Source organism: Coturnix japonica, chromosome 1, assembly GCF_054131305.1.
Source record: "Coturnix japonica strain WE chromosome 1, WE-NBRP24, whole genome shotgun sequence".
NCBI classification, from domain to species: domain Eukaryota; kingdom Metazoa; phylum Chordata; class Aves; order Galliformes; family Phasianidae; genus Coturnix; species Coturnix japonica.
This window is the reverse complement of record NC_140663.1, coordinates 117,884,596-117,897,599: the sequence shown is the minus strand read 5'-3', so window position 1 is coordinate 117,897,599 and position 13,004 is coordinate 117,884,596. Positions and strand designations below refer to the sequence as shown.

General features: G+C 41.6%; 1 protein-coding gene across 5 annotated transcripts in view; it reads right to left on the bottom strand.

Moving 5' to 3' along the window:
• DHRSX (dehydrogenase/reductase X-linked) overlaps positions 1-13,004 on the bottom strand; it is a 189,269-nt gene that overhangs the window by 54,167 nt on the left and 122,098 nt on the right. The window contains exon 4 of one of the 5 annotated variants that reach the window (XM_085551156.1): positions 1,326-1,421. The exons of the other annotated variants lie outside the window; for them this stretch is intronic. Coding sequence (XP_085407282.1) covers positions 1,326-1,421 — 96 coding nt within the window. The remainder of the gene's footprint in view (positions 1-1,325; positions 1,422-13,004) is intronic. 5 annotated transcript variants of the gene reach the window in all.

Sequence of the window (13,004 nt, the reverse complement as noted above, 5' to 3'; positions counted from 1 at the left end):
GAACTAGGTTTTGAAAATTATTAGTAAGGCTGGCTGGTCTCAGAGGATTTCTTTCTTCTCTTTCTTCTCTCCACTTCTAATTTAAACTACTTATTTTTCACAGAGCAAATATGAGGAATGCAGCACCCCAGGGATGAAGAGGTGTTTCAAATGGAGCAAAGATATTCAGATCCCACTGCTTTTTCCACTTCTGCCATTTAGGAAGAGGGTCTACAGCTCCTCAGTACAACAGTGAACAAGGCAACAAGACATGAAAGCTGGAAACAAGGGGTGGACAAGTCACACTGGGCACCACTATGCTTCCCTGTTGTTTAATGCCAAACATGCAGCTGTATGGTTTTTAAAGATTACACACTGAATGTCTCAAAATACATTCTAACATCATTATGTGGTTTACTTCCAAGAAAATATCTTGTACAAAACCATCCTTCTTACAAAGCATTAGTCAGTCATTACCCCTCACTTGAATTCTATAAAATTAATTTTAAAAGTAAAAATGAAACATTATCTACATCCCTTCAATAATTTTAACCCCATCAGATCTGAAAATTCTCCTCCTGACTCAGTTACTCAGCTTTCTCCTCCCAGCTCTCATAGCACCACTTCATCTGCTGCTCTGCCTTACATGACAGCCATAAAGGTTACAAATTGCAGACAGAAGAGGTCCCCCACAACAGCAACTCATTTTATTGTATTTATTTTTGAAACGCTGCAGTAATCAAAAAGAATACAAAAAGAGGAAACAGAAAAACATGTGACCTTACCTACCTGTTTTAGCTTTTTAGGAAACATACATATTGCACGCCAGACTTTTGCTTTATTTCAGCAATAGCTAAATTTTAAGCAAGAACACCATAGAATCATAGGATCAAAGAATCAGCAAAGTTGGAGAAGACTTTTGAGATCATCTAATCCAACTGTCAGCCCATCACCACCATGCCCACTGACAATGTCCATTCGTGCCACATCTACACATACCTTGAAAACCTTCAGGGATGGTGACTCCACCATCTCCTTAAGCAGCCCCTTTCAGTGCCTGACCACTCTCTTGGAGAAGAATTTTTCCTAATATCCAACCCGAATCTCGAGTGGTGACACTCGAGGCCATTCCCTCTCATCCTATCACAGATATGTGGGAGAAGAGGCCAAATCCCACCTTGCCACAGTCTCCCCCCAGGGAGTTGTAGAGTGCAATGAGATCTCCCCTGAGCCTTCTCTTCTCCAGAAAGAACAATCCCAGCTCCCTCAGCTGCTCCCCATAAGACTTGTGCTCCAGATCCCTCACAGCTTTGTAGCCCTTCTCTGGACACACTCCAGGCCCTCACCTTCTTTCTTGTAGTAAGTGTTTAGTGTAGGTGCCCTGTTGCCGTGTGCCAATAGCCACCCCTTCCTCACGCCTCCTCTTGTAGAAGGAACAGCTTCTAAAAGAAGGGAATACTGAAGATATCCAGTTCTCCACACATGCTAAAGAAAATCCTTCTTACCAAGACATTAAACTGTTTGGTAAACAGACTACAACACAGCACAGGCTGCAAGAAGGGACCTTTCTCACTACTCTTATCCCCAATACATCAATGATGTTTGCCAGATTGTTTCATCCTGACACAATCAAGGCTGCAAGCTGCACCTATGATGGTTCTCTGTAACATATTTGTATAATACGGGTTGAGGCAGGCTGCAGGCACAATTCCAAGCTAAGTAACAGAACGATCACAGCTCGTATTAAAACCCTTTATGGAAAACATCTTCTTCAAATCCCTTTGGTTTTACACAGTATGGATACATCCAGCACTAGTTCGTGGCAATGGTCTTAGTGAATGTATATAAATTATTCAGTAGCACTTCCAGAAAGAGGAAGCATAGATTCCAGCTAAAAAAACACTTTAAATTCACTTTTTTTTCTAAATGGTTGTAATGTCACACCATTTCAACAACACTGACTCATGTGAATAAGACTGGATAATTTAAGCTCCCTACAGACCTTTAGGAAGTTTGCAGTTTTGCTTAATTTTACCAACGTCCTACAAGTGGAGGAGGCAAGGAAACGCAAAAGTCATTAGCTCCCCTTAAAGATCAGAGATGATTGAGTTGTTCCTCTTGCAGGCTGAAGGCTACATGAAACCATCACTGTAACTGTTCAGATACACACAACTTGGTTGTACTAATTTATTAGTAAATAATGTACACAAAGAATCCTTTCTAATACAAAATACTCATCTTGGTACAGATAACAATGGGTTTTCTGTCAGTTGCAGTATTTGGCGGCACAGCGCAGGATCCAGCCACTCCTTTAACATTTGTATGGATTGTGGCAGTGTTGGTTACTCTTCTGGTTTTTGCTAATGCCACCATACATTGGAGGGGAGCGGGACCCTGAGAACAACTAGAAATCTAAATTTTAATTTACCACGTCATCCAATCTCAAAATTTCTCATTTCTGAAGAGCCAACAGCAGCCTACACTGTGGTGACATAACCACTGAGGTACGACAAGTGCATTTCAAACTGATCACTATAATCTCTTCCTTCCTGGAAATTAACTTTTTGCTACACCTGTCCCATCCGTCCTCTCTTAATCCTGCAGTTTTGCAGGGAAAGAGCTGTCATCTGTTATGACTGTACAGTGATTAGACCAATGGGTGAGACTATCATGACTAAGCTTATTCATTTCCTTACTGGGGAAGTGTGTTCTCCTACTTTGTATTTGTAAAGTGCTTTCCATCAAAATATCAGAACCTGCTTTGGAAAGGAAAACAAACGAATCAAGCCCCAGACTTTCCTTTTTGCTCACAAGGCAGAAATCTTAATAGCCAAAGTTCTTATTCATGCTCATTCAAGGATGGTGGGTCTTCCCCAGCTTCACCAGAGGCAGCACCAGGCTGCCTGAGATGTCACCCCACTCAGTAAAGTGGATCAGAAAACCTACTGTAAGTCAGCCTCTGCAGGGCTATGAACAGGAACTGAATTTCTTTTTTGTCTCACAGTCTGAGTACTTTGTTTGAATATTGTGCCAAAGAATTATGCATGTGGAAGCTTGGACCTTGGAGAGCTGTCACACACCGTGAGCCCCTCAAGACTCTGACGTAGGTTTGGAAATTTCCCCAAGTTTTACCCATTCTGCATTTCAGTTTGGCTGCTTCTACACGTTACTAGCATGGGATTAATTCAAAGAAAAGCCACAACTCCTCCCAGAGTGGCAGGGAGCTGAGATTTCCTCCTTCATGATGGGAAGAGGACTATGGAAGGGTTTGCTTTGCACATTTGCAACCCATCTACCCAGTGTTCTAAGGCACCAGAGGGAGCAGCTACTTCTCCAGCTACACACAAGGAATGGCTCCTCGACAAGGTCAACACAAATGCTCAGGAGCCACAGATTTGGGCTGTAGAACACGCTGCAAAAGCTCCAGGTGGGCACATTGTTCTGTGAATGCTTTATCCCAAGGGTGCATGGAGGAGTTTGGCCAATCATCTGCTCTTCTGCCTCAGTTACATTTCAGCATATGCACAAGGCAAGGAGAAACTTTGTCCTGCTCATGACAGAACACACTATGCTTCCGAGCACCTGCATGGTTGCTGTTTATCAGAAACTGCTCTTAATGAGGTGAGTATCAGCTGGCGCTGAGTCGCAAAGCTGAAGAAGCTCTGTCAGCAAGGTGGCAGGTGGGGAAAGAAGTGGAGCAAACACCAGCAGGGAGAAAGCATGAATCAGGAGAAGACATAAAATGGTTCTGGCTGAAGCCTCCTTGGCTTGTCACCACCTTTGCCAACACTAATAAACAGAGTCTTTGTCTGGCTCCGTCTTCGTAGACAAGCCTAGTATCTCCCTTCTCCATTTCTGAAGTCCTGTGGACTTCTTTCCCTAAAGCAAGGTGTCCCAGAATCAACCCATCTTTCTGAGCAAGCCTTGTTTATCTCTATGTTTATTTGCACATCTTCCAGCCAAGAGAAAAGCCATCCTCATTCAAAATAGGGCTGCCATGAGCTGAGGGTGAACTCCTGAGCAACTGTAAATCCCGACCAGCTGAGTTCAAAAACTGCAGCCAGAAACGAGGCACTATATGACAATACCACAGGTGGAAAATGCAAAAGCAGATTGACGCTGTTAACACACCTCTGGAGCCTATCAGTCTATAACCTGGGCATACGTGGAAGCACACAAGCCCCTGTCAGCAGAATGTGCCTCCTCTTAACAGAATATTCCTGTTATCTGAGATTCACTCAGGGGACGGGGTCTAAGTCTGCACAGATGTACATGATGACAGAATGTTTCCAAATGTCTGTAGAACTCTTACTTCAAAAGGATTGCTAGGAAAAAAAAACAAAAACAGGCAAATAAAGTGTGTACCATCCAGCTGTGTATCAGTGAGACAATCATCACAAACACAGCCAGCACAGACAGCATCTCCTACTGATGCTGTGTTCCTGCCCTTGTGTACTTGATGATCTCTCCGGCTTCTACACCACAGGCAGTAGCACTTAAGATTCTGCCCTGCTCTGCATAAGGAGCCAAGATTCAGTTGAATTAAATATTAAAATGATTTATGCATAAATTCTGTGTGCAACGGTACCTGTGCAGTGGTTCACAGCTGCAGTAATGGTGACAATCTGCAGAACTCCGACTCTTATTTTCCAAATTATTTTAAGCATTTCATGTACCAAAAATGTTGTCTGACACCTTATAAGTCTCCCCCTCAGTCTTCCTCTCCGTCCTTTATTGTCAGAATAACATTGTGGCATTTAACCGGATCGCTGATCTTTCATAGACTTTGACAGATGATGAAAAAAATTATCGACCACAGCTAACCCTTGCACAGATTTACTGTCTGAGCTAATGTTTTTGATATGCCATTGAAGAAAAGGACAGATGGAACACATCCATCTGGCAAAGTGTGTAAATACAGCGCCATGGATTAAAATAGTGAGCATATTTAAAGACATACAGCTAGGGTATGATCATTAAAAGCTACACTCATAACTCAAGTTATACTAGTTTGTCTGCAGCCTTCCGGAAAGTAAGCAAGAGCACCCAAATTCAGCTGTGAATTCTCTGAGTCATCCAATAGAGTGTCACCAACTTTAGAAACACAGAATCATTTGAGTTGGAAGGGACTCTTAAAGGTCATCTAGTCCAACTCTTCTGCAATGAACAGGGATACCTACAGCTAGATCATATTGCTCACAGCCCTGTCCAGCCCAAATCTGTCCATAACCTCTCTGGGTAACCTCTTTCAGTATTTCATTATCCTTACTGTAAAGAAAAATAAATAAATAAATAAAAAAATTCTTTATATCCAATCTAAGTCTTTTTGTTCTAATTTGAAAACATTTCCCCACAACTTATCACCACTGAAGAGTCTGTCGCCTTCCTTCTTATAGCCTTCCTACAGAGACCAAAAGGCTGCTATCTGGTCACCTTAGAGACTTCTGTTCTCCAGGTTGAACAGCCCCAGTTCTCTCAGGGGAGGTGTTCCATTTCTTGCATCATTTTTTGGCCCTCCTCTGGACACGCTCCAACAGGTCTGTCTGTCTCCCATACTGAGGACTCCGCATATGAACAAAGTGCTCCAGGTGAGGCCTCACCAGCACAGAGAAGAGGGGCAGGATCACTTCCCTTGACATGCTGATCACGCATCTTCTGATGCAGCCCAGGATATGGTTGGCTTTCTGAGCTGCCAGGGAACAGTGCAGGCTCATGTCCAGCTTGCCAACCACCAGTACACCCAGTTTCTTTATAGGCTGTGCTCTATCCTTACATTCCAGATTGTACTGATAGATTAAATGTAGTCTAAAGTACTTTTTGAGCCCCACACAAGTGTTTGTAAACAGGCCCTGGCTGCCATTCTTCAGACTATGCATTGAAAAAAGAGCTTAGCATTGGTGATTATGATATAAAGGAAACTTCATGCTGAGCAAACGTTAGAAGTTCATGCTTACCCCTCCCCCAGGATGATTTGAACATTGTCTGCTCGAAGAGGTATTGAAAAAAAAAAGGCATTTTGTAGTGCTATTACTTAACTGTGTAGCTTTAACCTCTTGTACTAAGAGAAATGAGAAAAAAAATTAATCTTTAACCCTCCAAAAGATACTTTTTCTTTCAGGTATGGAAGAGTAAAATAAAAAAGAAATTTGTCCTCAGAAACCATGTGAACAGTCCTTCACTTTCATAGCAGTGCTTTCACCTTCATAAGAGAAGTGTGCGTCTAGTCCAGCGATCCTTTAACCTGTTAAATTCAACAAACACTCTGATAACTCTTTTGCACCAGTTAATCAAAGTAAGCCAATTTTCAGGGTAAGAGCAGTGTTCCAGTTCCATTACTGATAGTTTCCTCAATAATTTCCAGATTATTAGATCACTACAGGAGGGTTCCATGAGCAGCTTCACTTGTTCATGTTGCCAGAGTGCTGGGATTTAATAGCAATGCTAAAAGGATGTAGTCCATGTAAAGCCCCACTCTGGTAATTGCAGCACAAGATGACATGTTACTTAAACATATGATCATTGGATGTGGCTCTAGGAAGCCCGGTCTGGTGGTTGGTGACCCTGCACATAGCAGGGGGGTTGAAACTAAGTGATCTTTGAGGTCCTCTTCAACCCAGGCCATTTGACAATTCTGTGATTCTATGATTCTGTGATAAGGTGCTTATCATCCACATTTATGACTGCAGAGAAACAAAGTCCTCCGATAGCCTCCCTTGCTGCTATGGAAAGATTTTCTTTGGTTCTCCACCAAACAACTGCTTTGGGAACCTTTCTGCCCTCATTTATACTACCTGCTCTTGTATCTTCACATAGGTTGAAAGCAAATCTGTGTTTAGTGGCTTCATAACCCCATTCAGAAACCTCTGGAGAAATTGTGAGAAAATGATGTGCCCTCATCTGTCTTGAGCTAGGCTGTCATTTGGAGAAAAAAATATATATATATATAAGATGTGATGCAGTGGAAGAACTTTTCAAATCTCTTTTCAGTGTTGAGGAAGGCAGCACTGATCCTGCTCAATGTTAAGTATGCTTTGTTCCCTCCATGGGGAGCCGAAACAGGAGGACAAGTCCAGGTAAATGCCCTTTGCTGCACAGGGATAGATAAGCTCACAGTGGGCACTGGAAGATTCATCATTTAAGGACAGAAGAATAGATGGTTTAGAATATCCCCATTCCTATTACATATACTTCAAGATCTATTTTCCTCTTTCTCCTGGTAAACAGATTTTTATATTACATTTCACTGTTATATTTTGTGAATTGCAGATATATTGCTCTTTCTCCTTGGATGACATTTATTCCTTGTAGTGATTTAACCCTACACTGTGACTTATTTCTCATTTTAAATCCCAAAATATACAGTGTGTATTCAAGACACACATTCTAGCATCCTTATATTGACACTCCACTGGGAATGAAATTCAAGTGAAGAGTTGTTTGGGAGTAATACTGTGTCAAGATATTAAGATAAAAACCAGCAAGGTTTTTATTTTACAAGATGACAAAATAGAAAAGCACTGCAGAGTAAGCTAGGAGTATGAATTTTCCTAGAAAAGACACTGAGTCCTCAACTGATTTCAACTGATATAGTTTTTTTCCCCCCTTTTGCTCACAGTGTTTCTTTTCTATATGAAGTGTACTGTTCACAAGCAACTGTAATTTATTTATTCAAAATAATTTCTCCAACGTAGCCAAACCCTGTCACTTCAATTTAGTTTCAAATTTGCCACCCCCTTCATGACATTACATCCTTAAATCTTTCTTCCCTCAGCCTCCCTAATTATATTTTTAAAGTGAAAGTTGACTTTCTTCACCTGATATAAGTCATAAAAGAAACCTTAACACGATGTGTTCAAGAGCTGTTTGGATGTGGTGCTCAGGGATATGATTTAGCAGAGGGTTGTTAGAGTTAAGGCACTATGGTAAGGCTGCGGTTGGACTTGATGATCTTCAAGGTCTTTTCCAACCTGGGTAATTCTATGATTCTGAACACAGAAAATAAGAGAAAGAAAAAAAGAAAGAAAAAAAAGAAGAAGAAAAAATAGAAAAAAGACAAAACCACATGAGCTTCAGTGAAACGCAGAACTTGTAAAAAATAAAGGGGTCACTAAAACAGGGCTACCATAATTACGGGCATGCCTAGAATGATGCTATTTGTAGAACAGATTTCTTTTAGTTACTACAGCAAAGAAACTACAATTCCAATTAGCCTGGTTTTGGGTTGAAATAGTTCAGAGCTGACAATATCCCTGTTCTTATAGAGGCCTGGAATCCATCCAGGTCACTTGGTCATCACTGTTGTGGATCTGGCTTCTTCTGTCCCATCTGGAATGTAAATGTCTAGAGAAACGAGATGGATGAGTTGTAATATTCAGTCACTTTATTTTTACCTGCTGGTACAGATTTTTTTTAAATAGATGAAGACCTTCTGTGCTACCTTAGGGTAAATATCAAAGAGTTCAATCAAAACTCATAACTTGCATGTCTTAGTCTGCTTTGCAGGCGCTTCTTTCCATGAGTCAATACCAAGTATATACTTGGGGACTGGAAAACAAATCAGTCTCAGTAGAATTTCTGGTCAGCACAACACCTAGATATTTCATAATAAATCACATTTTCAATTCTAGACCAAAGTTTAATACCAGAAAACCATTAAATGATGGCAAACAACTCTCCTATTGGCCACAAAAGAGCTGGAATTTTCTGTGTATGACTATTTATCATTTCAAAACAATCATTATATGAGCTTCCAGTGTAAAGAACAATCTTTGTAGCGTGCTTTGGTATTACCATGAAAGTAGCTCTGCAAATACTCTGTTCTACACCTTCTGAGGTAACAGGCAGAGGCTGATAGTGTCTATTCATTGGAATCCTTAAGGACAAAAAGCTCACACAGTCAAGTAAAATAGCATGAAGAAGAAGCAAATAATATTTACAGGCTTCAAGCAAGAATAGCTTAGAATACAGCATCTTTTGTTCTGGCCATTAGAAGTGCCCATCATTCATATTTCAGCAAACACCATCTTCTCCTTCCCCACAAGCTCTCTGCTTGTGTCAGTTCAAGCAACCAAGTGCTGAGTCAGAGCAGCTCACAGATCATGCTTCGACTAACTTCATTCTTCACTCCTTCCACACAGCTCTGCTAGTACAACTGTTTGCCCTGGCTCCTGCCAACTGACAACTGGGATGTTATCTGTTATAGCAAAGGAACATAAATTGCCTTGGGCAGCACTGCTGTCATCCCTTCCTACTTCTCCAAGAATCTGGAGGCCTACGCTTGCTTTCCCCTTTTCCCCACATCTGATACTAGGCCGTTTCAAGCTTAAGAAGCCTTTAGGACTGTAGAGGGCTTCTAAGGCATGATTCATCTGACCTGTTTCACAGATCTAGTTTAAGATGAGATGAATCATGTCCCGCATCTACTTATTGCTCTCCACAGACTGCAAAGAGAGCTTGGGGACACTGACTCAGATTTAAAGCTCAGAGTTATAAACCTCAAAAATAAGGTGATTTGAATCCCAGCCTTCAGATTCAATTAATAATGAACAAATAAAGAGCAAAAAATCAGAGAACTGGGCATGCATGCAGATGACTCAGTGTTACTTGCTGTACACAAGATTAGGAAAAATAGGAGAACTTTCAGGAGGATCTTGCCAACAGCTGGGTAACACAGAGAAAAGTCATACTTCAAAAAGATAAGGAGTCTTGCAGGGAGTGTTTGAATTCTTTTCATATTGTGAATGCCTCTGAAATAACTGTGACTTCTCAACATAAAAACTGAAATATTACCACATGCCCTAATAGATAAGCACATCCTGAGAGTGGAAGAAGGCAAATATAATTGTGGTGCTTGGGTCTGGTGTCATTATGTACATAAGCACATAACTGAGACTGAGCTTAAGTAAACTGAGCAAGGCATTGCCAGCATGACAGTCTAACTTTGCATCCCAGATGCGTACTGGCAGTTTTGCTAGTGCTGTATAAACCACACAGCTCTCAAAGCTACTAAACTTCAGCAGAGATCTAACAACTTAGCAAAGTGACAGGAAAAAGAGGAACAGAAGGATAAAATGCCAAGAACAGAACCAGAGCTTCTTGAGTTTCTTGATTTCTGTTTCAGAAGCTGCCCAGTACACTGGTCTCCACCTCCTTCCTCTCTTTGTTTCCATACAAAGAGATGTGTGTTATTACTTGCAGGATTGTATTCATGTAATAGAAGCTGGTTTTCTGTGGTTTTTGTTGTTGTTGTTGGGTTATTTGTTAGTTTTGTAGTTTGCTTGTTTAAGATCAATTTATCTTGAAGAAACTTTTCTCCCTGGTGTTGTTTTGTGACTTTGCTATTCTTCTTATCTCCTTTGCTGGTCCTCCATGACTTTTACCAAGATTACTCTAATGCAGTGTCCCTGTTGAGTGATCAGTCTTTAAATAAATCCTCTTTCATAGCATTTTCCTGTTAATGCTGACCTGATCTGGAATTTCAGGCAATGTAATTCAGAGCAACTGTGTGCGAAGCCACAGTGCTCTTTTTTTTGCAACTCAGTATTTAGTGTTATGGTCATTTTCTTTTCCTCCTGAAGGCAGACTGGCTTTTGGACATCTTAATAATTCTTTTAAGCTCAAGGAGGGAAGGTTTGATTGGATATCTGGGGGAAGTTCTACTAACTTAGATATACAGGAATTATGTTAGAAGCAACCAATGTGTCTAGTGCTCTTGAAGCCAGGTATCAGTAACCAAGACAATATGTCACAGAGATGGCTGTGCCACAAGTTGCACCCTTCCCTATTTTAGGTGGTTATCTCTTTACCTCTGATTTAAACCTCTGAACATCAGGAAGCATTACTGTATTGTGCGGCCCTAAAGTTCCTCCCATCTCTAGTATGTACAAGCATAGCTATGAAGTCCAGCTTTGTCATTTTAAACACTGCCAGAAGACATACTTTAGAAGGGTAGTGGTCCTGTCATCAATGCTGACAGCACATGGAAAACCAGGCTTGTGGATTATCTGAACCTCAAAAGAACCCTAATCCTTAGGTTCCGCTGCAGTAGCTACCAGGCAAGAGGAGAAGCTGGGGCAAAGTGCCCTCAGTCCTTGCAGCTGAAGCTGTGCCACTTTGTGGAAAGGGTGTCTTGACTGCCATGGAGCAGAGGGAAGCAGAAGAGCAGCCAAAAGACAGGGGCCAGGTGATGCCAAGGTTCTTCTAACAAAAGAGATGTGATTTTGCAGCCTCAGTCTTAGAGCTGCTAATGAATTTTACGTTAAACAATCCTTGGTTGGACCACTTCTCATCCCAGCTGACAAGATGTCTGATACTGGGCTCTGAATTGCCCTTTGTGGATCTAATTTCAAGTTGCATTTGGATGAGTGAGACCAGTAGGTGCTTTGGGAAATGTCTGTAATCACAGAAAAGGTCATTAATGGGAGAACGCAGACCAATATTCAGAGTTATTGCTGACCTCAGGAAAAGTTAAATTGCAGTCTCAAAACTTCAGAGACCTTCCCCCCTGACCTATCTAATCCTGAGAGTAAAATACTGAGTAACTCCTGAAAGCAATTGAGTCTTCTTTCTTTTGTTTGAGCTGCTACTAAACAGCTACCTCCGAACCCAATTGCATTGATTCAGTGGAGCTGCTGGTTATTTGAAGTGTGACTATTTTTGTTTGGATCTGTTTGGATCACTGTAGACAGAAAGCAGTTCACATGGAGCACATACTTCTCCTATAATTAACATATGAATTGGCTCAAAGGTTCTGCTGTTGACCTCTTGAGAAGCCTCTCTTTCCAATACAAACATGGAAAACATTCCAACTCAGGCACCGGCAGTAAAGGAGGAGAAAGCTCCTCCTCTAGACCTGAATTTCTCTTCTGTAGGAGGGTGCAAGGTGGGGAAAAATTGTGCTAGTGATACTACAGTGACAGCAACTGAGCTGGTCACGTTGGTCAATATAGAAATATAGCTACAGTAGAAAATATGAGAAGTGTATGAGTGTATTTCTGTGAGCAGCTGTTCTCCAGTTAGCAGGGGGGAAGCCAGCAGTAAGAAGAAGAGTATGTCTTCTTTTGAAGTGATAGTCACAGCACCGCAGTTTCCTCCTCTGCATACTGTCCAGGGACAAACTTTTAAATGGGGGGAGTAAGAGAAAATAGGTTCCCGTTAGTCTATTTTATAACCACGTAAAACTTAAATATAGGCAAACTAGATTTTTCTAGCTGTTCTTTTATCCAAGAAACATAAACTCAGAATTCTTAGCAGGGAATTAATAATGCATGAAATTATTCTTCCTACACTTTCTGATATATGATCAGTTTGGTTAAATGGAGGAGCTAGAAATTCACCATAGATCACTTCTTCCAGTACAGTGAGAGCTGTAGTCTAGACACTGTGAAGAAGAGCAGCAGAGAACTGCAGCTGGCAAGATTTGGGAAGGGTTGTTGTTTTGTTTTTTTTCTTTCTAGTGTTTAAGCAGCAATTCTGGGGAAGAAAACCTCCTTTCCTCTCCATAATGGGGGGAAAAAAAATAGGCAATAACTGTTACGCAATCAGGTATGCTCATCTAGCAGACCGACTCTAGCAGCACTGCTGATCTGAATACTGCGTTTCAAATATGTTTTGAATTGCTGCAGAGCTCCAGATGAGCAGAGCTGCAAGATCAAAAGGCTGCAATGCAAAATGTTGGTGCAGCATGCTGCAACATATAAAAACCACACTAATGGAGCTCGGCAGACGTTCACCCATTATAGTACGTCCTTCAGCCCAGATTTAGGGCCCAGCTCAACTTGCACATGCAGAGGGCTGACTCAGGTCTCCAGCTCCAGGATGTGCATGTAAGGGCCCAGCCTGGTATGGCTGGGGGAGAAGGCCCTGTCCCTCACTCAGGAAAGGGCAGATCAGCTGGGCCAGCACCAATCCAGGGATCTCAATCAGAAGAAGGTGAAAAAGAGGAAGCAGGGTCACAGCAAGACCCTGAGCAATCACCAGCACGGATTTCTCCAACCACTGTTCAGGGAACCGAAGTAAATTTGGTT